The 25,770-nt window shown below is 53.2% G+C and overlaps 2 protein-coding genes across 2 annotated transcripts in view; one reads left to right on the top strand and one right to left on the bottom strand.

Moving 5' to 3' along the window:
* PIGL (phosphatidylinositol glycan anchor biosynthesis class L) overlaps nucleotides 1–13,832 on the top strand; it is a 35,670-nt gene extending 21,838 nt beyond the window's left edge. Inside the window, exons 4-7 of the mRNA XM_053275013.1 lie at nucleotides 2,377–2,444; nucleotides 5,476–5,507; nucleotides 10,660–10,793; nucleotides 13,053–13,832. Of these exons, the coding sequence (XP_053130988.1) occupies nucleotides 2,377–2,444; nucleotides 5,476–5,507; nucleotides 10,660–10,793; nucleotides 13,053–13,151 (333 nt within the window). The 3' untranslated portion in view covers nucleotides 13,152–13,832. The remainder of the gene's footprint in view (nucleotides 1–2,376; nucleotides 2,445–5,475; nucleotides 5,508–10,659; nucleotides 10,794–13,052) is intronic.
* A 743-nt stretch (nucleotides 13,833–14,575) lies between these two features.
* On the bottom strand, nucleotides 14,576–19,006 carry CENPV (centromere protein V). Its single transcript, XM_053275014.1, has 5 exons — nucleotides 18,679–19,006; nucleotides 16,872–16,970; nucleotides 16,663–16,732; nucleotides 15,798–15,912; nucleotides 14,576–14,804 (listed from the first exon to the last, which is right to left on the bottom strand). The coding sequence occupies exons 1-5, from the start codon at nucleotides 18,948–18,950 to the stop codon at nucleotides 14,680–14,682; spliced, it is 681 nt and encodes a 226-aa protein (XP_053130989.1). The 5' UTR covers nucleotides 18,951–19,006; the 3' UTR covers nucleotides 14,576–14,679.
* Nucleotides 19,007–25,770: the final 6,764 nt, after the last annotated feature.

The following is a 25,770-nucleotide window of genomic DNA, read 5'->3' as shown; positions in this document are numbered from 1 at the left end:
TGCTTTTTGCATCCTATATATTTCACATGTTGTATGTTCATAATTTCTTAATTATAGCTGTTTAATAATCTCATAGATACCACCTAAGGATAGCAGCTTTATAGTATTATAATACAGTCGTCCCTCTCCAACCCTGAGGGTTTTGTTCCAGGAAACCCTCGCGGTTGGTGAATTTGTGGTTGGGAAGTAACAGGGATTAATTGAAAATGGGGTTAGGGGAATCGTGGTCATGAAACAATTGGAAAACACAGTAAAAATAGAAAAAAATCCCCCCTGAACATCGAAATTACACCCTGACCTCCGGAAATGACCCCCGAAACCTTGAATTTTCCCCCCAAACCCTCGAAAATTGCCTCCCAAAATCACCCCGACCCCAGAAAATGACCCCAACCCCCGGAAAAAACCAGAAAAACCCACCCAAATTGGAAAAAAAGTCACCAAACCGCAGCTTCTCGGGTTGCGGTTGGCGAGGGTGGACACAACTTCCCAGTCGTGGATACTCAAACCCGCGGTTGGGAAATCCCTGGTTGGCACGGGACAAGAGTAGTAATTTTATAGTAATATAGATTGATGGCTCCCTAATTTGTTTTTATTGTCATATGATTTTGCATCATGCTCTACTGTTCTCTCTTATGCTGGTCTTGGACCGTAATGATTGACTGGACCGATGATTTGTTTTAGCGCGGTTGCAGCGAGGGAAGCTGGGTGTTGAGATGAGCGGGGGTTTGCTTGCCCCATTGCCAGGCAGAGCGGGAAACTCTCCCGTAAGAGGGCAGAGGCAGCACCTTGAGTTTCCTTGGGGCCTTTGGCTGCTCTCCACCCTCCCCACAGAACGCTGTGTGGGTGGGTGGTGAACCTCTTGGCACGGTGGAGACGGGTGGCTTACCCAGGGGCAGGACGGCCCTTTGATCTTCCCTTGGCAAGCTTCTCCCCACTGCCTGCAGGCGCCAGCTTGCGCCAGCAGCCAGCTGGGAAGAGCCGAGGAGAAGCACAAGGGGCAAAGCAGAACCAGCCCGGCAAGGAGGGAGGGAGGTCTCTCCCCAGGGCAGCTTTCTCCTTGGCCGACCCACGCACCTAGGCACGCCCACGGCCCCTGCCCGCTGGGGCTGCGTGACCCAGCTCCGCCAAGGGTGCTCTGAGAAGAGCCCCGTTTCTCAGGGTGAGGCCGGGCACCTCCCAGGGGTGTAGCCAGGGGAGAGAGGGCCCGTGTTCGCTCTTCTCCCCGGCGGCCCCTCAGAGTGAGGGGGGAGGGGGAGAAAAATAAGGGAGGGGTGGAGCTGGGGGCTCCTCAGGAGCTGGGGCCCCCGGATTCTTTGAACCCATCCGCTCAATTATAGCGACACCCCGGGCACCTTCTTAGTTGCCTGCTGGGCATGCCGTCGGTCCAGGGATGCTGGCCCTTCCGAGGCAATGGCGTGGTCAGTCAGGTCCCAGGGCGAGTGAATGAGGATCCAGAAGAGGCCCGAGGCAGACGGCAAGCATGAAAGGTCCCCTTTGCTCAGCAGGGTCTCCCCTGGCTTGCATTTGGATGAGTGACTCCACGTGAGTGCTGTAAGATATTCCCCTTCGAGGATGGGGCCGCAGCTCAGGGAGAGACTGTCTATTTTGCGTGCAGAAGGTCCCAGGTTCAGTCCCTGGCGGCATCTCCAGGTAGGGCTGGGAGAGACTCCGGCCTGAAGATCTGGGCCTGAAACCCTGCAGAGCTGCTGCCAGTCAGTGTAGACAATGCTGAGCTCGGTGGACCAAGGGTCTGCCTCAGTAGAAGGCAGCTTTGTATGTTCTTATGTAAGAGTGAGCTGGTGGTCAGGTTCCCAAGAAACTCAGATTGGGGAGCCAAGCCCAGAGGGGCTCTTACCCAGGCCTAGCAAGCACCCCATTGGCTCCCCAGGTCACATGATTCTTCGGGCTGCAATTTCCTCTCCTGCCACTGCCAGGGAGGGCGCTGTAGAGCAGAAGGGCTTCAGTCAACCACTCCTTATCCCTATGAGTTGCCTTGACGGCGGCTCCCAGGAGACCCTCAGTATCTTACCCATGTCCCCTTTTCGTGTCTCTGGGGCAGCCCAGGCTGTGACAGAGGTAAAACACACTGGGACAAAGATGCCAGAGAGAAAAGATGGGGTCCAGCAGCGAGTTTGCCAGATTGTTTCCTTTCAATGTATGTGGCCACTCTGAGCAAGCAAAGGAAAGGTCCCAGGTGTTGTTGGACTAGAACTCCCATCACCCCCAATCAAAGGGGGTGATGGGACTTGTAGTTCCACAACACCTGAGGACCCTAATTTGAGAACCCCTATCATATGGGAAAGGGCCAGGCATACACTGTTTAAAAAGGAAGGTTGTGGGGTCAGACCTGCCATAATGACTTTTCCCCCTCCACAGGTGGTGACCTTCGATGCGGAAGGCGTGAGCGGCCACACTAACCACAAGTCCATCTACACCGCCATCAGGTATAGTATCCATGCTGTTCAGCAAGCAATATGCCGGATCAATGCATCCTCTGTGTTTAAAAAATGGAACTCTCTCCTGAGTCAGGCAGGCCAAAACCTGTGCCAGGAAATGCGGAATTTTGCGACCCACGGAAGTGGTGCAAAGATGCATAATTTCTCCTATTTTGCAAAATGTATTCTGCCTTGCTTACAAGTTTGGATTTTTAAAAAATTTTCCTCTGAGCAAGGAGGTCTGTTGGGCAGTGAAGCTCTGCCTCTCCCCAAACACCGGAAACCTTATTCAACCCCCCAATTCTGGCTGCTGAAGTTTCAGCAGGACTAGAAACTTGTTTTTCTCTTCTTTAATTGTATTCAAGAAATCTGCAATTCTCCGGAAGTGGAAATCTGAACCCAGTACCACATTCCGCCCATTCATGGAATCACAGGCTTGAGCCGCCCAGAGAAAAATTTCTTATGGGGTGGCTAACAAATAAAGTTTTGTTTTTATTTATTGATGATGATGATGATGATGTAGCCCTGAGTATACAGTGGGTGTATAGGGGAGTGGGCCTATTTTCACATAGAGCAGGGCTTCTCAAATTTTCAACCCCAGCTGTTGTTGGACTACGACTCCCATCTTCCATGGCATCCAGCTGTTGTGGCAGGGGACAATGGGAGTTGTAATCCAAGCACATCTGGGGACCCGAGCCTGTGAACCCCTGCTGCACATCAATGCAAGCCCCTCTTTATATGAGATATGAGATAGAGATATGGGATAGAGCTATATGCCAAGATGCCATGAATGGGCAGAATGTGGTACTGGCTACAGATTTCTGCTCCTTATTTATAAAATGAAGAAGAGGAAGAGGAAGAAGCAAGCTTCTAGTCCTGTAGGCTTGTTTTTACATGAGATATCATCTGACCTGTGGATTTCATTGTTGGTCTAATCCTGTGTGTGGCTGTCTCTTCCTTCCTTCCTTCCCTCCCTCCTTTTATTTTAACCATGGGGGGGGGGAAGGATCTCGTCTGTAAGCCACTGCCAAGGCCAAGCGTGTGTCCCCCCGCTCACAAGCCGCAGCCTGTCCGAGCGCTAAAACAACACTCCCAAAATGGCAACGCGGAGCTACAACCTCTCCCCTGCTTGGAAGCGATCCAGGCCAAGCAGAGAGAGCTCTGTTGTCGTTGGCCGGCGAGGAGCGCTTCGGTCTCTCTTCCCCAGCCCTGCCGGGAGCTCCTCACCCACTGAGCTACAGCCCCATTGCTGCCCTATAACAACCAGTCAGACCCTTGGTCTACCTAGCTCAGCATTGACTGGCAGCAGTTCTGCTGCCAGGGTCAAACCTGGGGCCCTTCTGAGTGCAAAGCAGGGGCTCTTCCACTGAGCGACAGCCCCATCCCCAATCTCTTCCTCAGAACCCACCTTTCCCGTGATGCGTTTGCATAACATCCGCCCCCCACTGCAAGCTCTGTGGGGCAGGGACCTACCATCCCTCGCTCAATGCATCAGGCCCACAAATGAGTCTGCCTTCATAATTAAGGAACTGCCCCTTCGTTCTCCTGCTAAAGCAGCAGAGTGACAGGCCGAGGCAAGGCTTAGGAACCCCAGGAGAAGGTAGGGAAAGTGGCCGGGCAGCTGTGTTTGCAGTGGCACCAATCCCCCCCCCCCACCACTGGAACACAGCCAGCTCCGTGTCCTCCCATGTCTGCCCAGCCCGTCTCCTCCTCTCCCTACCGGGTCTGACTGGCTTTCGCTATTCATGACCCATTTTTGCCTCCGCTGGTGTGGTTAATCCCCTCTCCCTGGCGCTAACCAGAGAGCTGACAGCTGGGCGCGCTCAGCGTGGGGCTGCCCTCCACATCCGGCCGGCTTTATCGGGCTCCATCAGCACACCGGTGGCCACATCGGCCGTGTCCGACATGCGGGCGATAAGAATCTTGTTCCATATTGCATTCGAGGGGTCCCCGCCCCCCCCCGCCCCTTGACATATGGGACATTGTGTAATTCTCAAAGTTGGCCAGGAGAAAGGGTCGCTCTGAGGATGCTGCTGCCCCCTGCTGGCCTTCTGTGGGCAGCACATGGGATGGAATTGGGATAGGGGTGTCCGTCCACCATGGGTCGTCACCAGTGGCCTTCCTGGGAGACTGACTGGGTCGGGGACAGGGTGGAGCAGAGCTGGTCTGGTGAGAGCAAGCATGAATGGCCCTCTTGGATAAGCAGGGCCCACCTTGGGTTGCATTTGGATGGGAGACTACATGTGAGCTTCCCCTTCGGGGACGGGGCCATCACTCAGGGGGAGAGCCCCTGCTTGCCACACAGAAGGTCCCAAGTTCAGTCCCTGGCAGCATCTCCAGGCAAGGCTGGGCAAGACCCCTGAGCCCGAAGCGGTGGTGGAGAGCCGCTGCCAGTCAGCGTGCATCGATCAAGATGTGGTGACAGCCCACAGCCTGTTTGGCTTTGAGAGGGGTTTCGACAAATCCATGGAGGTCGATCAGTGGCCTAGGGCTATAGGCCACCTCCCGCCTCAGAGGCACTCAGTACCAGTGGCAGGGGAGCAACAGCAGGGGAGAGCGGGGGGGCCTGCCCTCGCCTCTTGCCCGTGGGCTCCCCAGAGGGGGCATCTGGTGGGCCACTGTGGGAAACAGGATGCTGGACTAGAGAGGCCTTCTTGGGCCTGGTCCAGCAGGGCTGTCCCTTGTCCTTAAGGCTACTCAGCTTCTGCCCTCCAGCTGTTTCTGGACTACAGCTCCCATCATCCCCAGTCACAGTGGCCAGTAGTTGGGGGATGATGGGAGTTGTAGTCCAGAATCTGCAGGACGGCCGCAGTTGAGCAGCCCCGTTGTAGACAGTGCTGAGCTAGACGGACCCCTGGTCTGGCTCGGGACCAGGCTGCTTCCTCTGTTCCTCATCCAGCGGTTGAGATCCATGAGGGGCTGCAGCGTGGAAGAAGCCTGCTCTGTTGGGTGGAGGGTGACTCCCTTCCTTGGATTGGCATCGGTCATTTGAGGGCCCTGGGGTTACGTTCCTCACTGTCTCGCCTGTCTTGCTCCACAGGTACCTGCATTCGGAAAAGCAACTTCCAGAAGGTATGTCCTGCCACACCATTTAAGGGGTTTCCACACTGGACTCTTGTGTCTCGTGGGCCCTCGCAGCATCTACACACATGTGAATGTTGCTCATGCAGGGAGGAAAACCGGAGGGGGCCATTTTAAAAAGCAGCTTTGGTTCATGTGGGTTCCGTTGGGCCTTGGCTGGGAATCCAATTCTGGAGCAGGCCAAAGGGGCTCAAAGGGACCAGAGGTGGACAACAGCCGGGGGTGGCATTCCTGTGGATAAATGGGTTCTCAACCTCGGGTTCCCAGATGTTCTAGGACTACAACTCCCATCATTCGCTGCCCCGATGGCCACAGGGATGATGGGAGTTGTAGTCCAAACACATTTGGGGGCCTAAGATTGAGGACCTGATCTGAAGAGGTAGGAAAAGCGACGTGGGATAGTAGGAATATAAGAAGCTGCTTTCTACTGAGCCAGACCCTTGGTCCATCTAACTCAGTGTTGCCTACACAGACTGGCAGCAGCTTCTCCCAGACTGCAGGCAGTAAAACAGCCCAAGTGTACTCTAGGACTGGGAAACAGGGGTCGAATCTCTCAACCTCCAGAGAACCTGCAGACATTCTAATCTCTGCAAGAGCTGCCAACACTCCCGTCTTGATTGAAACTGCTCCAAGGTAAAGCACCAACTAGAGCCTCAAAGACCAAGATACAAATGGACACATAGAAAGGGATTGACGTGGAAGTGGTGGATAGCTTCTGCCTTTTAGGATCGACTGTCAGCAGTCAAGAAATATGCCACAGACTAGCACTTGGGAGGGTTGAAATGAAGGCCTTGGAAAGGATATTGAGATGCCGTGACGTATCTATACCTACCAAGATTAGAATCATTCGGACAATGGTTTTCCCCGTGACACTCTATGGATGCGAAAGCTGGACTTTGAAGAAGCAAGACAGAAAAAGCATTGCCGCTTTTGAACTTGTGTGTTAGAGAAGACTTTTGAGGAGACCATGGACAGCCAGGAAAACAAACCAATGGATCATACAACAAAGCAACCCAGAATTTTCACGCAGGGCACAAATGACCAGGCTACAATCAAACGATCCTACTCTGGACACATGATGCAAAGACCCAGCTCCCTTGAGAAGTCCATAATGCTGGGGAAAGTGGAAGGCAAGAGAAGAAGAGGACAGCCAGCAGCAAGGTGGATGGACTCGATTAGGACAGCCATGAACGCACCATGGAGAGACCTTCAAGGCCAAGCTGAAGACAGATCATCCTGGAGAGAATCTATCTATGTGGTCGCTAAGAGTCGACACTGACTTGACGGCATTTGATCAGTCAATCAATCAATCGACACCACAGACAGTGGCCAATAAAGATTACACATGATGATCCCCCCTGGTCACAACTTGTTCTGATGCTTTATCAAACTTAGAAGAGTTCACCTAAGAACCTAGGAAACTGCCTTCTACCAAGTCAGACCCTTGGTCCCTTCGGCACAGTATTGTCCACAAACCCAAAGATGCCTGCTGAAACATCGAGGACTGCCGAAGCAAAAAGGTCAGCCACGTGGCTCTGCAATTCCAAAATTTAGACATTTTATGCGACATAGGAACCAGGGATGTGCACTCTTTTTCAAGCGGAGGCCCACAGAGCAAAAAGCTTTCCATGTGAGAGCCTTTTCCCACTGTGCTGGCCAGGGGTGTGGTGGAGGGAGAACACGCAGGAAGGGAGCGCTGGTACTTCTTCGCTTCCCTGGCGGTCAGGGTGGGCCTGGCCATGGTGAGTGCATGCCCTCCTGAATTCGCAGCTATGCCACTGGTGCTGATCTCTGCACAGCACAGTCATCCCTCACCAATGGCGGTTTTCCCAATCGCAGTTGGAAGTATCCACGACTGGGAAATTGTGACCGGTCTCACCAACCGCAAAATATCTGTGGTTTGGCAAGATTTTTTAATGATGGGGGTGGGTTCCGCAATTTTGTGGGGTTCAGAAGTTCAATCCACTCATTCCTCTAGCTGACCCTGCCAACTCCTTGTGATTTAAAGTGGTTTTGAGTGGCTTTGGGGGGTTAAAAAGTGCCTTTGAGCAATTGAGATGGGTTTCAGAATTTTCCAGAGGTTCAATTTGCTCACTCCCTTCCTTATTCTTGCTGATTTTAAGGAATTCCAGGTGATTTTGGGCATTTGGGGGGTATTTTTTCTTTGTTTTGGGTCTTTTTGCAAATGCAGTTCCCCTAACCTCCGGATTCCCATTCATTTCCGTTGCTCACCAACTGCGAATTTGCTCACGGCGAGTTTTTGCCAGAACGAGAAGACTGTACTGTTTTCTTCTCCTTGTTAGGAGGGCCCTTGAAGAGAAACAGAGCCCTCGCTCAGGAGTTCTGTGGGGAAAGCGCTGGGAAGGGCCACGTTTCCCGGCACTCAGTGCATGCCTTCCAAAGTGGGGCAGGGGCTCAAGAGGGCTCTGCTTCCCTCCCAGGAGACCCACCCTGCCACCCCACTAGGCAAAGCACAGCTGAAATGTGGCACAGGCCCAGTGCACCACTGGAAGTGCGTGGGTACAAGCAGAGGCGGGGGCCCAGGACTCCCTTCAGCCACCCGTTCCAGTTACGTCACCCTCTTCCTGACCCACAATCACCCCGAGCTCAGGGAGCTCCCGTCCTGCTGCTTACGCTAAGCCGTTCCAAATATAGCTGCAGTTCCTGGTATGTCTTAATTTGATCTGGCAGGCCCCAGGGGCTGCGCACCGGAGGAGCTTAAGCTGAGGGGGCCCGTGTTGCCAGGGCCTGCCCAGCTGCCCAAGACGCACGTCCGCCTGTCCATGGCCGCCACCTGCTTGCCTGTCTTAAACGGGGATGGAGGCCGGCAAACTCGACGGGCCCCTGCCCTGCAAATGCCAACATCTAGGGATGCTGCAGCACTGACCGGTGTGCTGGTTTTTTGCTCTGGATTCCTGAAGCTGGGGGGGGGGAGGAGGAAGAGGAAAAAAGGCATCCCCCTGGGCCCCGTCCCTCCCCACCCCCTTGTCTGGCACCAGCTGTCCCTCTCGCCCACCCAGGCAAGCTTGGAGAGGAGGGACGGTTCCCTCTGTTACAGCAATTTCCAGGAAGAGCTGACTCCTTTTATTTGAATTTCGGACTTGAGGATCAAGATCATGAGGTTACTAAGGGTGGTGGCGAAATTCTTTATGTCACTATTAGACTAAGATCTTGTTTAAGGTCTAATTCATAGGAGCTAGTGTTTTGCCCTTATTATTATGTATTATATTACTGTTGGCATATTGTGTTTTTAATCTTGTTTTAATCTTTGTATGAGAGGAGGGATCGCAGGAGGGGGGCAAAGCTGTCCCAGAGGGTCTGACACACACAGAATTCCAGAGCTGTCGGACGAGCTCTCGGCCCGTCCTGAGAACGACATAAGGGTGCTCCCTGCTCTGTGATGCAGCCACAGGACAGGGAGGGCCCTGAATGTATTGCTGCCGAGGGAAGCGAGAAGTTGGAACTGCTGCCAGATCTGACTGGGCACCGGAGGCGATGCTTCCATCTTTGGCAGCCAAGAACCCTTCCACCCACAAGCTTCACAGGAGCTTTTATCTCAGAACATGGGGTAGAAACACATTTCGGGAAGCCCGTTTCCTCCATAAGAAGATCAGGGTCCTCCTGATGCATCAGGCCAAAGATTTGTCTATTAGGAACATAGGAAGCCGCCATATCCTGAGTCAGACCCTTGGTCCATCTCGCTCAGTATTGTCTTCACAGACTGGCAGCGGCTTCTCCAAGGTGGCAGGCAGGAATCTCTCTCTCAGCTTTATCTTGGAGATGCTGCCAGGGAGGAGACTTGGAACCTTCTGCTCTTCCCAAAGCGGCCCCATCCCTTGTGGGGAATATCTTCCAGCGCTTACATGTCTAGTCTCCCTTTCAGATGCAACCAGGATGGACTCTGTTTAGCTAAGGGGACAAGTCGTGCTTGCTACCACAAGACCAGGTCTCCTATTCTGGCACCAGGTTTGCAATAACAGGCAGCCGGATGATTTGGGGAAGCCCCCAGCCAGGCATGACAGCAAGAGCACTCACCTGCTGCTTGTCTCACAGCAATTGATACTCAGAGATACACTGTATTGGAACATGGAGGTTCAGTTCAGCCAAGGTGGCGAGTAGCCATTTAATCCACCCATGCCGAACGCCCCAAGTTCAATCCCTGGCAGAATCTCCAGGTAGGAGCTGGGGAAATGCTTGCCTGAAGCCCTGGAGAGTCGCTGCCAGTCAGTGCAGACAATCCGGAGTTAGATGGACTCGGGGTCTGCCTCAGTATGACACACCTTCCTGTGGACCCTTTTACTTGTGCCTACAAAGGTGCCCTTGGGGACCACGTTATGGTGAGAGCCAAATCAGGCCGGCAGCCACTCACAGAGGCCCCATGGGGCCAGGGCTGGGGGCTATCCCAAGGCATTTGCCCCCCACATCCAACATGATGGCATCTCTTCTTGGAGAGCCAGAAAGTGCCATGTGGGTTTTCTGTTGGACAGCGCCACCTGCTGGCTTCATACTTACCTTTATTTTATTTTATTTTACATTTCTGTTCCGCTTGTCCTCCATGGAGCTCATGCTCACGACCCCGGTGCTTGTGCTCCTGCTCGCTTCTTGCAGAATGTGACATCAAGATGATATTATTACCATGATCATTCCAAGCAGAGGTGTCATTCGGGGGCGGCCCGTGGGAATCCGGACCCCCAGCGAAAGGCTCTGAGCCCGGAATCTCTTCGGCCACCTCCCCCTTCTGTGACCTTTTCCAGAAAGGAAAGGCCGCAGTGGAGGCACCTGCACCGTGCCCGGGAGAGGAAGCTCCTGGCCTCCCCGAGCTGCTGCTGCTGCTGCTTCCTCCATCTTCAGGGGGGCTGCGTCAGGACAGCCTGCACCCTTATTCTCAGGAGGGTGTGATTGAGTTTCGTTATCAGAAGGGCAGCTGTGGCCAGGGCCTCGGCACTCCTCAGGTCCCCGCAACGCCCCAGATGCCAAGCCCTTCCACAAGGGGCTGGCGTCATTCACAAGCCCACGTGGATCCAGTGCAAAGGCTCTGTGGCCCTGGCAGGTGTGGGGTGGGTTCCCCCTGCAGCTCCTGTTCCCCACCTGTGCCCGGAGCGGCTGTCTGAAGCAGTCTCTTCCTTGCGCTCTTCCTGTCCAGGTTGCCGGGTCCTCACCCTGGAGACGGTCAGCCTCTTCCGGAAGTACCTCTCCCTCTTCGACGTCCCCATCAGCTGCCTCCAGGACCAGGATGTCCTGTTTGTGCTGGCGAAAGAGGACGCCGCGTTGGCCCAGGTGAGAGACCCAGCGCTGAGTCAGGCTTCTCTTCGGGCCAAGCAAAAGGATGCCAAGTCTGGGGCAACAGGCTGTGGACCTCTCCAGAACTCTGCATCAGGCCGGGCCGGGGCGCCCGACCCACTGTTGTAGGACTGCAACTCCCATCGTCCCCAGCTTCGGCAGGGGTGATGGGAGTTGTAGCCCGGCAGCAGCTGGAGAGCTTCTGATCGACCACCCCATTTTAGAAACTCCTGGGTCATCATGTCCAATTGCCTGTCGCAGCAGCAGCAGGAAGACTCCTGTGTTCCCAGCAGCCATAGCCTGCTCTCCGTTGGCCCCTTAGGCCTGACTTTTCCTAAGAGAAGGTGTGCGTTTTCTCTGCTCTTCCCAGAGCGGCCCCATTATCCCCAGAGGGGAATCTCTGCCAGTGCTGCTCACACTTCTAGTCTCCCTTTCATAGGCAACCAGGGCAGACCCTGCTTAGCTAAGGGGACAAGTCCTGCTTGCTGCCACAAGACCAGGTCTTTCCCAGCCCTGCCCAGAGATGCTGCCAGGGGTTGAGCCAGGGACCTTCTGTGTTCAGAGCAGATGCTCTTTCACTGAGCTATGCCCCGCTTAAGGGGAATATCTTACAGCACTCACATGTAGTCATCCCCAACACAGGGAGCCTCCATCTGCTGAGTCAGACCCTTGGTCCATCTTGCCTAGTATTGCCTACACTGACTGGCAGCAACTTCTCCAAGGTCTTTCCCAGCACTGCCCGGAGATGCTGCCAGGGGTTGAACCTGGGACCTTCTGCCTGCCAATCAGGTCCTCGATCCCCAGAGCTACAGCCCCAGTCACAGCTCAGTTTAATCCTCTAAGAACGCTCCGTCCCAAGCACCCTCTTTGTGTCCTCTGCAGACCCAAGTCTCAACCCACAGGATCTTTATTAGGAGACCAGAAGCAAAAATACAACCATCATAGCCGCAGCAGAAAACATGGCAGCAAAATGCTGGCAAGACAGTATGGCAGATCCCACGATGGAGAACGGGCTGGGACAAGCATCCTCCCAAGCTTTAGTTGCTGACTGCACTCCCAATTTCCGGCTGTGTGTTGGCAAAATAAATTTATGTAAAGTATTTATACCCCGTCCTTCCAGTACACTACTGCTTGGGGAAGCCCACAACGTTTATAAAATAGTTACAATGCTAAAAGCAGACTAATCAAAATCAACCAAATTAAGATAAACAAGTTAAAAAGCCAAGTTAAAACCACAATCAGAATTAGAGAGTTAAAGATTCCGAATTACGTTATTTTTAAAAAATGAAAAACTGAATTGTAAAAACTAAAGGATCTACCAGAGAAAAGCAAAAGGGGAAACATTAAAAAGCCTCTTTAAAAAAATGTGTTTTTAGTTGTTTTTTGAAAACACTGAGGCGAGGGAGCACAGTGAAGCTCTACAGGGAGGGTGTTCCAGAGCTGAGGGGCCACAACCGAAAAGGCCCTGTCTCTAGGCCCCACCAACCAGATCTCTGTCAAACCCAGCTATGAGCAGGGCCTGAGATGTTGAGCAGAGGGCCCTGGCAGGTTCATAAGGCCAAACGCAGTCTGACAGATGCCCCAGCATCTGAGTAGAGTAAAGCCGAGTTGGCTTTAAAAGTCAAGACCAGCACCTTGAATCTAGCCCAGAAGCAGACGGGTAACCAATGAAGCTACTGCAAGTAGGCGGAGCTGGGAGCCTGCGAGCCAGGAAGGGGGGCTTTTCATCCACCCTGTGTACGAGTGCTGGGTAGGCCAGTGACATCCCCTGCCCAGTTCCCATCACACAGACGATCCCTCTCCCCTCCTCTTCCCACCGAGTTCTTTGATAGCAGATGCTTGGAAATCGGGAGCCCCCAAAGCCAGAGCAGACACCTGTCCCACCCAATATACGACTGTGTGCACTTCTCTAGCGGCTTCCAAGATAGGCAGCTGACCAAAAGAGGTTTGGAAATGGGACGCCCAGCAGAGTCCCCTTGAACAGGGATGCCCAGATGTTGTAGACTACAACTCCCATCATCCACAAGCAAAAGCCATTGCAGCTAGGGATTCTGGGCGTTGTAGTCAACAACATCTGGGAATCCCTGTTCGAGGGGACACTGAGGCCCAGCCCAGCGGTCCGGGTGAACAAGCCATGCAAGCATCAGCAGAGATCCCATCCTGCTGGGAAACACGCCACAGTCTGTGCTGGAATGATCTGCCCTCTGATAAAGAAAGGCCCACTTTGCAACGGACCTTGTGCTCTTCCCCTTCTAGAAAGCCATGCGTTGCCACCGCAGCCAACTGCTCTGGTTCCGCCACCTCTACATCCGCTTCTCCCGCTACATGGTGGTGAATTCCCTTCGCTTCCTCTGATGAGAAGAAGCCTCCTTCCAGACTTCAGGGGTTGGGGACCAAGAGAACAGCGGCTTCTGGGGCAGAGCGGCCTGGTTGAGTCCAAAGCTCTTGCTGGGTCCCGGAATGGAAGAGACCGAGGAGAGGTTGGTGGAGGAGCCCCCAGGTGACAACAGGATTCAACCATTGACATTATGGCTGGGATGAGGGGAGACCCAGCAGCCATCCCCGAAAAACACGAGTGAGAAGCAAACTTACCAGGTGGCGTATACTGGACCAGAAACGGACAAGGGAGGAGATGCCCCCAAACGATCACACCCGGACATTGTGCAAAAATGTCTCTAGAACGCATACGCTTTTTGTAAGAGTGAATGGCAACTTGAAACCATGGCCAAGGCCTTTAAAAGGGGAGGGACATATATTTATCACACTGAAATTGACAGAGGGTTAATTTTGCTTTGCTTTTCGGCCAAAGATGTATTTAAAATCTCTGGAAATGTACACAGTAGATCTGGAAAACCTGCACTTTAAATGTTGATTCACTGGTGACTTTGGGGCTGTCATCTTTTCTCAGCCTAACCTACCTCACAGGGTTGCTGTGAGCATAGAAGGGGGAGTCCTTGTGTACAGCACCCTGAGCCTTTTGAGGGGAAGCATGGGCTACAAATGTGAGAAATAAATAAATGCTACTTGTATGCGAAAGGTTGCAAAAGTCATACTGAGGACCTCGGCCTGCTGTCCCAAGCACCACCTCTTCAGCCACACTGGCACCTCACTGGCCAAAAGTGACCTGGGGCCTCAGGCTACACTGTCTATTTCCAGGGCCTCATTTCACCCTTGGTTGGGCAAAGGATCCTCTCCTGCCTTCAGTTCTGCCTGGCTTCCAAATCCCAACACTCTCAGCTTCCACAAACCTCCCCAAAAGCGAGATTTAAAAATAAATACATAAACGTGCTAGTCCTCATTGTTGCAAATAAAGAAGGTGGAAGCAATGCTTGTTAAAGGATTAATAGGCCTCTGCCAGGTTGAACACCAGGCCTGTTTTCAGAAGCTTACCCAGGGCTGCACAACTGCAGCCCTCTGACTGTTGTCGGACTACAACTCCTATCATTCCTGACGATTGGTCGCTGGGGGTGATGGGAGTTGTAGTCCAACAGCAGCTAAGGCAAGGAGAGCCTGCTTCCATTAGACCTGGGTCTGAGAAAGCCATCTCAACAAGAACCTTGCTCCCAGGGGATACCAGAGGAGGCCAGGAGGGAAGGCGTGAATTGGATCGGAGGCAGAGATCTGTGGCAGCCGGCCGGGTGCGGAAGCAGGAAGAAGGCAGGGCTTGAGCGTCTGGGTGTAGGGTGTTGGTGGTAAGGCAGAAACAAAGGCAGGGGAGCTGTGGCACCTGTTGACGTTCAGCCTGGCATGCAGGCAGGAGGATGGGCAGCAGCGACATGTTTACTGTAAGAAAATACAAGCTTTATTCTGTAAATGTTTAGAAGAAGGATCCTTCACGGAGGAATACCTGGAGGGCGGGGCAGACACTCCCAGACACGGCTCCTCACGGTTTGGACATGGCCCTAATGGTGGGGTGGCCCTTGACGGCTTTCTCCCACTCCTTCCCGTTGATGGCTTCCACGGTGACACTGCTCACGGAGCCCTCGTCCAGGCAGTGTGGGGCTATTCCTGAAAGAGAGAGCGAGAGAGAGCGTGCAGCCGCCTCAGACAAGGAGACTCCCCACGCCTCATGGGGGACTTCCCCAAATGGCCAGGACTGGTCTCGGCATGGTGCTTTTTAGGCAAACAAGGAGGACCCTGCCTCGAGGAACTTACAATCTAGACTTTGAGAGAGAGGAAGGGGAAGAAGACAGAGGCAGGGTTCAGTGTCATCTATCTAGGTTTAATTTTGGGGCGTGTGGTTGGGGATTGTTTATTCACTTAAAAATAAAATCTCCACCATTTTAAGTAGAAATGTTAGAAATGGGAAGTTTTCCAGGGGCAAATAAAGTATGGGAAACTGTTCTAGACTTTTGGAAAGTTTTCTGCAGAAGAACGCCCACCCCACATTTCTGCCAGGCGCTGGTTGACTCAGAGGAGGAGGGTGGGCTCACCTTGGCAGAGAGGACCACACCGGAGACCAGACCCCCAGAACTACCGGGCTGGAGCCGCCAGAGCCTGCTGCTCCCACAGAAGCCGCAGAGCAGAGCAGACCGCTCCACAGAGGCTTCCGAGGGCCAATTGGGTGCCCCCTTAGAGCCAGCTGCCCTGCCCTGGGACCACCCACCTCACCCTCAGGCCCCCAGGAGAGGAGGCAGCGTCAGGGGCACATGATGGCAGCTTGGCCTTGCTCCTCAAGGGGTCTCCTCAAGAGGAGGGGGAAGGCAACACAGGAATAGGGCCTTCTTGGAAGGAACAGGAAAGGCGTGGTGGCCCACTCAGGCGATAAAAGCTCTCCATTGCAACCTAGGTTAAAGCACCTCCTCTGGGGAGTCTGCCCCAGCTTTTAGGAGCCAGCCCCACTGCCAAGGTCCCTGCCCCTCTTCCTGAGACCTACTGGCGGTCCAGTCCCCAGCTCCGATGGGTCAGCCTTTATGAGGGAACACCCTGTGGGTCAATAGATAGGCGATGCCCTCAGATGCTTACAGGGGTTCGGGTGCAGAGAGGGAGGCGAGTCCTTACCGTAACCATCTGGATTGGAGCGGGGTGTGTAGAAGCTCTGGACCCCGCAGGTCTTGCAGAAGGTGTGCTGGGCACAGTGGGTGTTGAAGGTGTAGGTGGAGAGGTTGTCAGCACCCTGGAGAGAGAGAGAGATGGAGCGTTTATAAGGTGGTCTTGGACGGCATGGCGGCAGCAATTGGGGCAACAGCCATGCCAAGGTAGGTGAATGTTTATCATCCCAGTGTTACAGGTGGAGGGACTGAGGCCAGGACTTGCCCGCTGAGTTCGTAGCCAGGGCAGCGAGATCTGGAGCAAGGACTCGTCGCCTGGTCTGCAGCCCAGCCTCTCGGCCCTGGCTTTCCTTCTGGCTCCAAGGGACGCTTGCGGGGGGGGGGGGGGGGGGGTTCGGGGTCGTAGAATCCTTTGCACTGCCAAGATGGCGGGACTCTTCGTCTGGGGGGGCCCTTCAACCCACTGGGGTCTTGGCAAGCATCCCACCTGGCTGGCCACTTGCAGTAGTGGTGAGTTGGGGCTGTGAAGGCATAGAGGGGGAGGACGCTTCAGGAAGACCACAGGAAGGGCCGGAGCCAGCTTGTTCTCAAGTCCATCGAGTTCAGTACTGTCAACGCTGACTGGCAGCAGATCTCTCCCAGGTTTGGGGCAGGAGTCTCTCCCAGCCCTACCTGGAGATGCTGCTAGGGGCTGAACCTGGGACCTTCTGCTTTCCTGCTGGGCCTCTCCAGCTGCTGGGCCACCTCAACATCTTCCCCCCAAAGCCAAATAACCGTCTCCCCAATGGTCAAGGCAGCTGTTTCATCACCCAGAATCCGGAGAGGCCAGACTCTCGCCCGGGGCGTCATCCGGACACCTCTCTTTCTCCTCCTACCTTCAGCAACTTGAAGTGTGAGGCAGGAACGATGAAGTGCCGGTTCTGCTTCTTAACGCAGACGCTGCAGCTGGAAAGGGGAGGGAAACGCGCTGGTAAGGAACGCCAGTGGTGGGAGGTCTGCCCACACTAGTGGGGGGGGGACCCTCAGCCCCACCCCACCCCACCCCAAGAAGGGCAAAGCTTCCAGGAGCCAGAGACGCACTCACTTGCAGTCAAAGACGTGTAGGTCAGCCGAGGCCCAGACCTCGAAGCGAACGGCTCCACAGTGGCAGCCTCCCGTGTGCTTCACCAGTCCCCGGTACTCACTAGGAAAAGAGAGGGGAACGACAGACCTGCCATGATGTCTTCTGGGTCTGAACTGGCATCGCAGCACATTATTTTTCATCAGTAGAAAGCTTTCTTAGTATTGTAGGAAGTGTTCAGGAGCTCTCTCAGTTGGGAGAGAGCCACATGGGCCAGACCCAAAGCCATCCAGCAAGCTCTCTGACCAAATCAGGATCCGAACTCAGGCCTTCTTCCACATCCAGTCTCTAAACCTCTCCAGTGCCCTGCTCACTGAGCAAAGAGGCACCTTTTTAAAGTGGTTATTCTCTGTATTGAGCAGGCGGAGAGCAACTGGCCCTATCCAGCCCCAGCACAGCATCCCTCCAGGGGCTGTTGCTGGCATCTATCTTGTGTTTCTTTTTTAGATTGAGGGCCCTTTGGGAACAGGGAGCCCTTTTATTGATTTATATCTATGTAAACCACTTTGGGGACTTTTTTTGAAAAGTGGCATATAAATATTGGTCGTATTCGTCCCCTATACTCAAATTTGTTGTCCACAGCCTGACTTTTTTCATTTAGCTTAGATTAGGACATTTGTACAACACTTTAAAGGAAGGTTTCACTACCATGGGTCCCCAGGAAGTTTCTCACAACCGGCTTTTAGTCCGCATCTCCTCCGGAATGAAGAGGGGGCATTCACGTATCAGCCAAATTTACCCCAAAGTCCCTGAGAGCTATTGGGGAGCAGTTCACAGACGATTCAGATTTTTCATTGTGCATTAGAGTGTAGCCTGATTTAGATCCAAGGTAAAAACATTCACTTTTTGTGTCATTTGGGGGGGCAACTTTGGACTCACAGCAAAGCCTCACAGTAAAGCTTACTGTCTGGGAAAGCTCCATATGTTTCATTACAACTTCCACCACCCCCTGCAGCAATGTCTGGGGGTGATGGGAGTTGTAGTCCAACATCTAGGGACCCAAGGTTGAGAACCCCCTGCTTTCAAATAATTAAACCACGAGTGATTATTAATAGTTGCCATATAATTAAAAGATAATGTAAACATTATTTGTTATACAATATAAGTGATTACAGCCAAGAGATTCCTGAAGCACACTCAAGACTTGGACTTCAACCTTATCCAACCTTCAACTGTTAAGTTTTCTGCAGTGTGTGGAAGTTTATGCTTCAATAAATGTTAGTCTTAGACATATGTATATGGCTGAAGTACTCAAGACTTTGGAGTCTGCTCTGTGCTTTTGGCTGAATAGGGCTTTCTGTGTTCCTCCTGGTGTCTGTGCGATTTGATTGACCCTTGGACGGAAATTTTGTATTGAAATTCAGTGTAACTTTTGGAGACAAAGTATTCAGGGCAGGAAAGGGGAGCGGGAGAGGGCTGGGGGGAGGGCGCCTTTGGCGAGCAAGGAGTCCAGAGGCGAGCTGCCTGCAGGGATAAAGAAAGTGGGCCCTCGCTTCCAAGGTGTGGCCCTCGAGCCCCTCCGGGCGAACGCAGCGCGCCCGGATCCCCGCATTGGTGGCGCCACAAGGGCCGTGCCTGCCAAGCAGGCTCCTCCGAAGCATCCAGCAGCAGGTGCAAAGCGGGACGCTGCGCGCAACAAGCCACGGGATAAGGGCAGCGGCGGTGGTCGCGCTGAGGGGGGCAGGAAAGGCGCAACCACACACCGCGCGCGCGCGCACAGGCACGGCCAGTGGGGAGGCGCAGCCCCGAGGATCGGGTACCCCCTACTCACAAGGTGTCCAGCAGGAGCTTGACCGCCTCTTCGCAGCTCACCCGCTGCCGTTTCTGGAACTGCAGCCAGCGCTCCTTCTGCGCCCCTAGGGCCAACGCGCACAGCTCGTCCGACGGCTCGGCGCTGGGCAGCTCTTTGCCAGGCAGCGAGCCGGCGCTTCTGGAGGCCCGATCCCGGGCGTTGAGGCTCCCGGCGGCCGCCTGCTTCTTCCCCCCGGACTGGGGGCCTTTGCGGGTCGTAGCAGCTGCGGGCGTCCGCCTCGCCTTTCCCATGGTGGCCACGCTGCCGCTGCGCCCCTGGCCTCGGCCGCTCGAGGGCGCTCCGGAGCCGCGCGAGCCCCTCTGCTGGAAAGCCACGTGGAGGAAAGAAATAGGGGGCGGGGGAGGCGAGGGGTGGGCGCACGCATATTCAGCCCTCGATCGGAGGGGGCGGGGGCCAGTCCTCTTTCCCAAATTATGCTATTGATTGCCAAGCAAGCCTCTCCTGGCATGATCTGCTAGCATGCAGATGGTCCCTGGCAGCATCTCCAGGTCGGGCTGGGAAAGACTCCTGCCTGAAATCCTGGGGAGCTGCTGCCAGTCAGTGATGTAGACAGTACCGAACTAGCTGGACCACTGATGTGCAGAGGGCAAGTTCCTCATTGCGACAGCTATTCCTTTAAGTGTTAAGTTTACTATTTTAAAAACATGCACCACCATGCAGGGCATCAAATGTGAGCAGCAGGCCCAGGCAAGAGGGTGAGCAGCTCGCGCTCTACCTGGAGGGCCATTTTCTATACAGTGACAGCCAGGGACAGGGCCAACGACAACCTGTGCCATGTGGGTTGCCACCTTAGCTTCTGGCAGGCCTCCAGGAAGGGCAGACAGGAATGAAACAGGTGCTGCTGTGTTCTGTGGCATGGAGAGCCCACAGTGGGAAAGGCTGAGAGCTCCAGTGCAGGAGAGGAGAGCTGGTCTGGTGGTAGCAAGTATGACTTGTCTCTTTAGCTAAGCAGGGTCCACCCTGGTTGCATATGAATGGGACACTACCTGTGTGAGCACGGGAAGAGATTCCCCTTAGGGGATGGAGCCCCTCTGGAAAGAGCATCTAGGTTCCTGCTTTCCCTCCCTGGCAGCATCTCCAAGGTAGGGCTGAGAGAGACTCCTGCCTGCAACCTTGAAGGAACCACTGCCAGTCTGGGTAGACAGCCCTGAGCTGGATGGACCCAGGGTCTGACTCAGTATATGGCAGCTTCCTCTGTTCCTATCAGGAGAGCTGGTCTTGTGGTAGCAAGCATGACTTGTCCTCTTTGCTAAGCAGGGTCTTCCCTGGTATGTATTTGAATGGGACACTACCTGTGTGAGCACGGGAAGAGATTCCCCTTAGGGGATGGAGCCCCTCTGGAAAGAGCATCTAGGTTCCTGTTTCCCTCCCTGGCAGCATCTCCAAGGTAGGGCTGAGAGAGACTCCTGCCTGCAACCTTGAAGGAACCACTGCCAGTCTGGGTAGACAGCCCTGAGCTGGATGGACCCAGGGTCTGACTCAGTATATGGCAGCTTCCTCTGTTCCTATCAGGAGAGCTGGTCTTGTGGTAGCAAGCATGACTTGTCCTCTTTGCTAAGCAGGGTCTGCCCTGGTATGTATTTGAATGGGAGACTACCTGTGTGAGCACGGGAGGAGATTCCCCTTAGGGGATGGAGCCCCTCTGGAAAGAGCATCTAGGTTCCTGCTTTCCCTCCCTGGCAGCATCTCCAAGGTAGGGCTGAGAGAGACTCCTGCCTGCAACCTTGAAGGAACCACTGCCAGTCTGGGTAGACAGCCCTGAGCTGGATGGACCCAGGGTCTGACTCAGTATATGGCAGCTTCCTCTGTTCCTATCAGGAGAGCTGGTCTTGTGGTAGCAAGCATGACTTGTCCTCTTTGCTAAGCAGGGTCTTCCCTGGTATGTATTTGAATGGGACACTACCTGTGTGAGCACGGGAAGAGATTCCCCTTAGGGGATGGAGCCCCTCTGGAAAGAGCATCTAGGTTCCTGTTTCCCTCCCTGGCAGCATCTCCAAGGTAGGGCTGAGAGAGACTCCTGCCTGCAACCTTGAAGGAACCACTGCCAGTCTGGGTAGACAGCCCTGAGCTGGATGGACCCAGGGTCTGACTCAGTATATGGCAGCTTCCTCTGTTCCTATCAGGAGAGCTGGTCTTGTGGTAGCAAGCATGACTTGTCCTCTTTGCTAAGCAGGGTCTGCCCTGGTATGTATTTGAATGGGAGACTACCTGTGTGAGCACGGGAGGAGATTCCCCTTAGGGGATGGAGCCCCTCTGGAAAGAGCATCTAGGTTCCTGCTTTCCCTCCCTGGCAGCATCTCCAGCGAGATAGGGCTGGGAGAGAGATTCCTGCCTGCAACCTGGGAGAAGCCGCTGCCAGTCTGGGAAGACAAGACTGAGCTAGATGGACTGATAGTCTGACTCAGTATATGGCAGCTTCTGACCTATCCTAGATGGCATGCATTGTCCTGGGAAAAGGCAGACAGGCGCATGAGAAAAAGAACTCTCTCTTCTGAGCTTCTCCAACTAGGACTGGAGAGGAAGGAGCGGGATTGTCCTCTGTTGCTCCTGAGGGCAGGACTAGAGTCAGTAGGCTATAATAATACAAGGCAGCAGAGCTAGGCTGCACTGATGGCTGTGGGGACAGGAAACCTTAGAAAGCTGGGCCCTGCGAGTGAACTGAGTTATCGAGCTCCTGTCCTCGGTCTGCTCTCTCAGGGGTGAAGTCTTCAGTCTGGTCCTTCACTCAGTCAGCGCTCCACTGGACTCCCTGAAGTTGAAGTAGATGAAGTCTTCAGTCTGGTCCTCCACTTGAAGTAGGCCTGGCCAATCCCTGCCCAGCTGTCACCTTTGACACTAACTGGCCAGAACTCCTTTTGCTTTAATCTGATTGGACTGGGCAGGGCCTTTACCTGTGGCAGCCTTCTCACTGGACAGTTTGGGATGCCACCCAAACCCCTAAGCTGTGGCAGAACCCCTGCCTGGAACCACACCAAGGTAGAACCAGCCAATCAAGTCAACAGACCCATCACTGATCACAATGTAACCATATAGAAGAAGGAGCGGGCTTGTTCTAGGTTGCTCCTGAGAGCGGGATTTGAACCACTGGGTTGATATGACAAGGAAGCAAGCAGATTTAGGCTAGCCATTAGGAGGATTCTCCCAACTGTAAAAGCTGTCCGACAGTGGAACAGTCTGCCTCATGAAATGACAGGCTGTCCTTTGCTGGAGACTTTCAGACAGGCTGGGTGGCCATCTGTCAGCGATGCTGCTTCAATAGATTCCTTCCCTGAGCAGAGGCTGACTCTATGAGAGTTTTCTGCTTCTGACATGCAAACAGGGCAAGGAGCCCACAGTCCAGCCAGCCATGTATTCTGCCTCCTCCTCGCCAAGGCTGGGGAATCGTCCCCTGCAGCACAGAGAGGTGCTTGCGACCGCTGCTAGTCGGAAGAGGGAAGGCCTTCTGGCCGGCTTTGCAAGACTCCCCACCACAAGGAAATGCAGCAAAGCAGCCCCCATCCCCCATGCCCAGCAACTGACCAGCAGGCCCAGGCCTCTGCTCAACAGCCTCGCCCTAAAATGGGGATCCGCCCTAGAATGGGGATGCTTTTCTCTTTATGGGTTACTGACACCTCATTCTAAAAACAGCAGCCGTGACTCAGCTGGGGACGTGGGTGCTACATGTCAGCCTCTTGGAAACAGGTGCTGGCACAGAGAGGAGATGCTCCTGGTGGCAGAGGCTGCTGCGTGTGCCTCCTGGGCCTGTTAATGAGGGTGAAGTCACTCCAGCAACCGGATGCTGCGAACCCCAAAGTGTGACCCCAGACAGTCATTCACTCCCATGACATTCCTGTGCCTCTGGCATCCTTCTGGATTTAATTGGATGGATGACTGTCTTATGGCTGTCAGGCCACAGACTGGTTTTTAAGGGCAGGCTTGGCCATGACAGTAGGGAGCAAGAGTGCCTCTGAGCATGTCACCTGCTAAACAAGAACTTTTCTCACCTTGATGTTGTCCTTGGGAGAGGAGAGCTGGTCTTCCAATAGCAAGCATGAATTGTCCCCTCTGCTGAGCAGGCTCTGCTCTGCTTTGCATTTGGATGGGTGACTACCTGTGAGGTCTTCCCCTTAGGGGATGGGGCTGTGGCTCAGTGGAAGAGCCACTGCTTGGCATGCAGAAGGTTCCAGGTTCAATCCCTGGCCACATCTCCAGGTAGGGCTGGGAAAGACTCCTGTCTAAAACCTTGGAGAAGCAGCTGCCAGTCTGGGTAGACAGTCTTGAGCTCGATGGACCAAGGGTCTGACTCAATACACCACACTAGAGAGCTGCTGCCAGTCTGTGCAGATAATACTAGGCTAGATAGGCCAATGGTCTGACTCGGCATAAGGCAGCTTCCTATGTAACCTCCGCAAAATTAGTTCCTACAGAATACCTACAGTGACTAGGATATAGATGCCATTTTGAAATGCCTCTTGCCTCACTTCTCTATCCTACACTCACGCACCCACACTTATCAGACTAACAGCACAGCCCTCTGCATGTTGACTCAGACGTAAGTGCCATTGCATACAATGCGACTTGTGAACCAGGAATGTGTACATAAGATTGCAGCCTTCAAGGCTCAAAGGAGATTTGGTGTATAATTGGGAACATGTCCTCTGAGCTGACTGGAAGGAGAGAGAAGGCAGGGACCCCAGGCTGAAAGGGGAACTTCCTGAGCCACACTCAACATCCCAAAAGGCAAGAGCATACCTGCCAACATGTCCCTATTTTCCCATTCAGGTGAATGGGGGAAATAGGGACAAGTTGGCAGGTATGCAGTACCAGCATTGACTGAAACGTTTGGGGTGGCTTTAAAAACACATAAATAAACTTGAAGTAGGTCGTAAACAAGCTAAGTTGGCAAGCCTAGGTTTCTGGCAGCTACAGAGGGAGCCGGGCGGAAAAAATGCTTTCCTGTTGCTCCCATTTCCCATTCTACATGAAACCGTTGGTTAATTCAGAGTGAGTCACTTTGCTTCAACCTTCCACGTATTGACAAATTCCAGTCCACACCCCAAGCTGCTCCACCAAAAGTGGAGGCATTAAACACTCGCCAAACTGCCCCAGCCAGTCAGAGAAGCTTGTATTTTGTTTGAACTGGATAGTTAAGAGTCATTGGCGATCCGTGGTGTTCCTTCTCCCCACCACTGTCTTTCATGTCCACAGTGTGTTTTATCAGCCTCAAGGTACTAGACCTCATTTTAAACCTCAAGAGACCTCCCTCATCTCTTTCTCGTCTCCCTATGACCAAGGAGTTGATGGCTGGAGTGGCTTCCCTTCTTAAAAAGCCTGCCAAGCTTGGGGCTTTTTGGTTTATTATTTATTTATTTATTTATTTACACAGTCAGACAGGTGTTCTTGACTGGTTTGTTTTATCCAGACATTGAGTCCTTCCCAAAGACCTGGGATGGCTGAATTTTATTGTCAATTGTTATAGCTATGGTCACAGAATATAGGCTGTTCCCAGTAAAGCTACTTTTTATAATTGGCTGATGGTGATTTCTGTGGCCCCTATGGTGTTGAGGTGCTCTTCAAGGTCTTTTGGAACTGCACCCAGGGCGCCAATTACCACTGGGATTTTTTTGGTCTTTTTCTGCCACAGCCTTTCAATTTCAATTTGTAGATCTTTGTATTTTGTGATTTTTTTCTATTTCTTTTTCTTCTATTCTGCTATCCTCTGGAATTGCTATGTCAATTATTTTAACTTGTTTTTCTTTCTTCTCAACTACAGTTATATCTGGTGTATTGTGTGGCAAATGTTTGTCTGTTTGTAGTCGGAAGTCCCATAATATTTTTACATCTTCATTTTCTTCAACTTTTTCAATTTTATGGTCCCTCTAGCTCAATATTGTCAACCTAGACTGGCAAGAGCTTCTCCAAGACTGCAGGCAGGAATCAGAGCAGTTTACATTAAAACACCATTAAAATGGTGTTAGAGAAAAGGCAGCCGGAAACTGAAACTAAGAGCCCACTGTTGCATGAGGCAGACTGTTCCACTGTCAGACAGGAAATTATTCCCAATGGCTAGCCTAAATCTACTTCCTTGGAATTTCAACCCATCTGTTCTAGTCTTGCCCTCAGAAGCAACAGAGAACAAGCCTGCTCCTCCTCCTTTGTGAAAGCCCTTCAGATCTTTGAAGATGGCTCTCGTATCCCACCCTCTTAGTCTTCTCTTCTCCAGGCAAAACTAACTCAGCTCCTTCCTCGTAGGACTTCCCTCCCCATCTTGGTCGCCCTTCTTTGACCCATTCCAGCTCATCAACATCTTCCTTAAACTGCAGGGCCCAGAACTGAAGACAGAATTCCAAGTGAGCTCCAACCAGAGCGGAACGATTCCTTCTCATTATCTGGGCATGATGCTCCTCTCAAGGCATCCTGAGAGCATGGCTAACCAAACCCTGTCCTTTGGTTCGGGGAGCCTGCAGGTGGGGCACAGAATTGCCACCCTCTGCATTTTGACCCTGGGAAGTTTTGATGTGAGTTTGGGGTGGCTAGCCGGCTGACTCTATTTATACACCGGTCAATCGCTGAGTAATTGGCCAAGAGGCCTAGAGACTGTTTTCCTCATGACTCCAAATGATCTTGACTCAAAATATCCAAATGGCTCTCATTCTGGAGAAGGCAGCCACTGAGAAATGTGACAGAGGCATTTCTCCAGGGAGAGACTTGAGGTAGGGGAGGGAGGTGTGGATTACCTGAGCCCCCTTTTCTCCCTCCCCTGCAAGATATATGTGTAGATGGGGCTGTAGCTCAGTGGCAGAGCATCTACTTTGCATGCAGAAGGTCCCAGGTTCAATTCCTGGCAGCGTCTCCAGGTAAGGCTAGGAAAGACTCCTGCCTGCAACCTTGGAGAGCCGCTGCCAGTCAGGGTAGACAACCCTGAGCTAGATGAACCAAGGGTCTGGCTCAGTATAAGGAACATAGGAAGCTGCCTTATACTGATTCAGACCCTTGGTCCCTCTAGCTCAATATTGTCAACCCAGACTGGCAGCAGCTTCTCCAAGATTGCAGGCAGGAATCTCTCTCAGC

The sequence above is a fragment of the Hemicordylus capensis genome, chromosome 12 (genome assembly GCF_027244095.1).
Source record: "Hemicordylus capensis ecotype Gifberg chromosome 12, rHemCap1.1.pri, whole genome shotgun sequence".
NCBI lineage: Eukaryota > Metazoa > Chordata > Lepidosauria > Squamata > Cordylidae > Hemicordylus > Hemicordylus capensis.
This window is presented reverse-complemented; position numbering and strand designations above follow the sequence as displayed.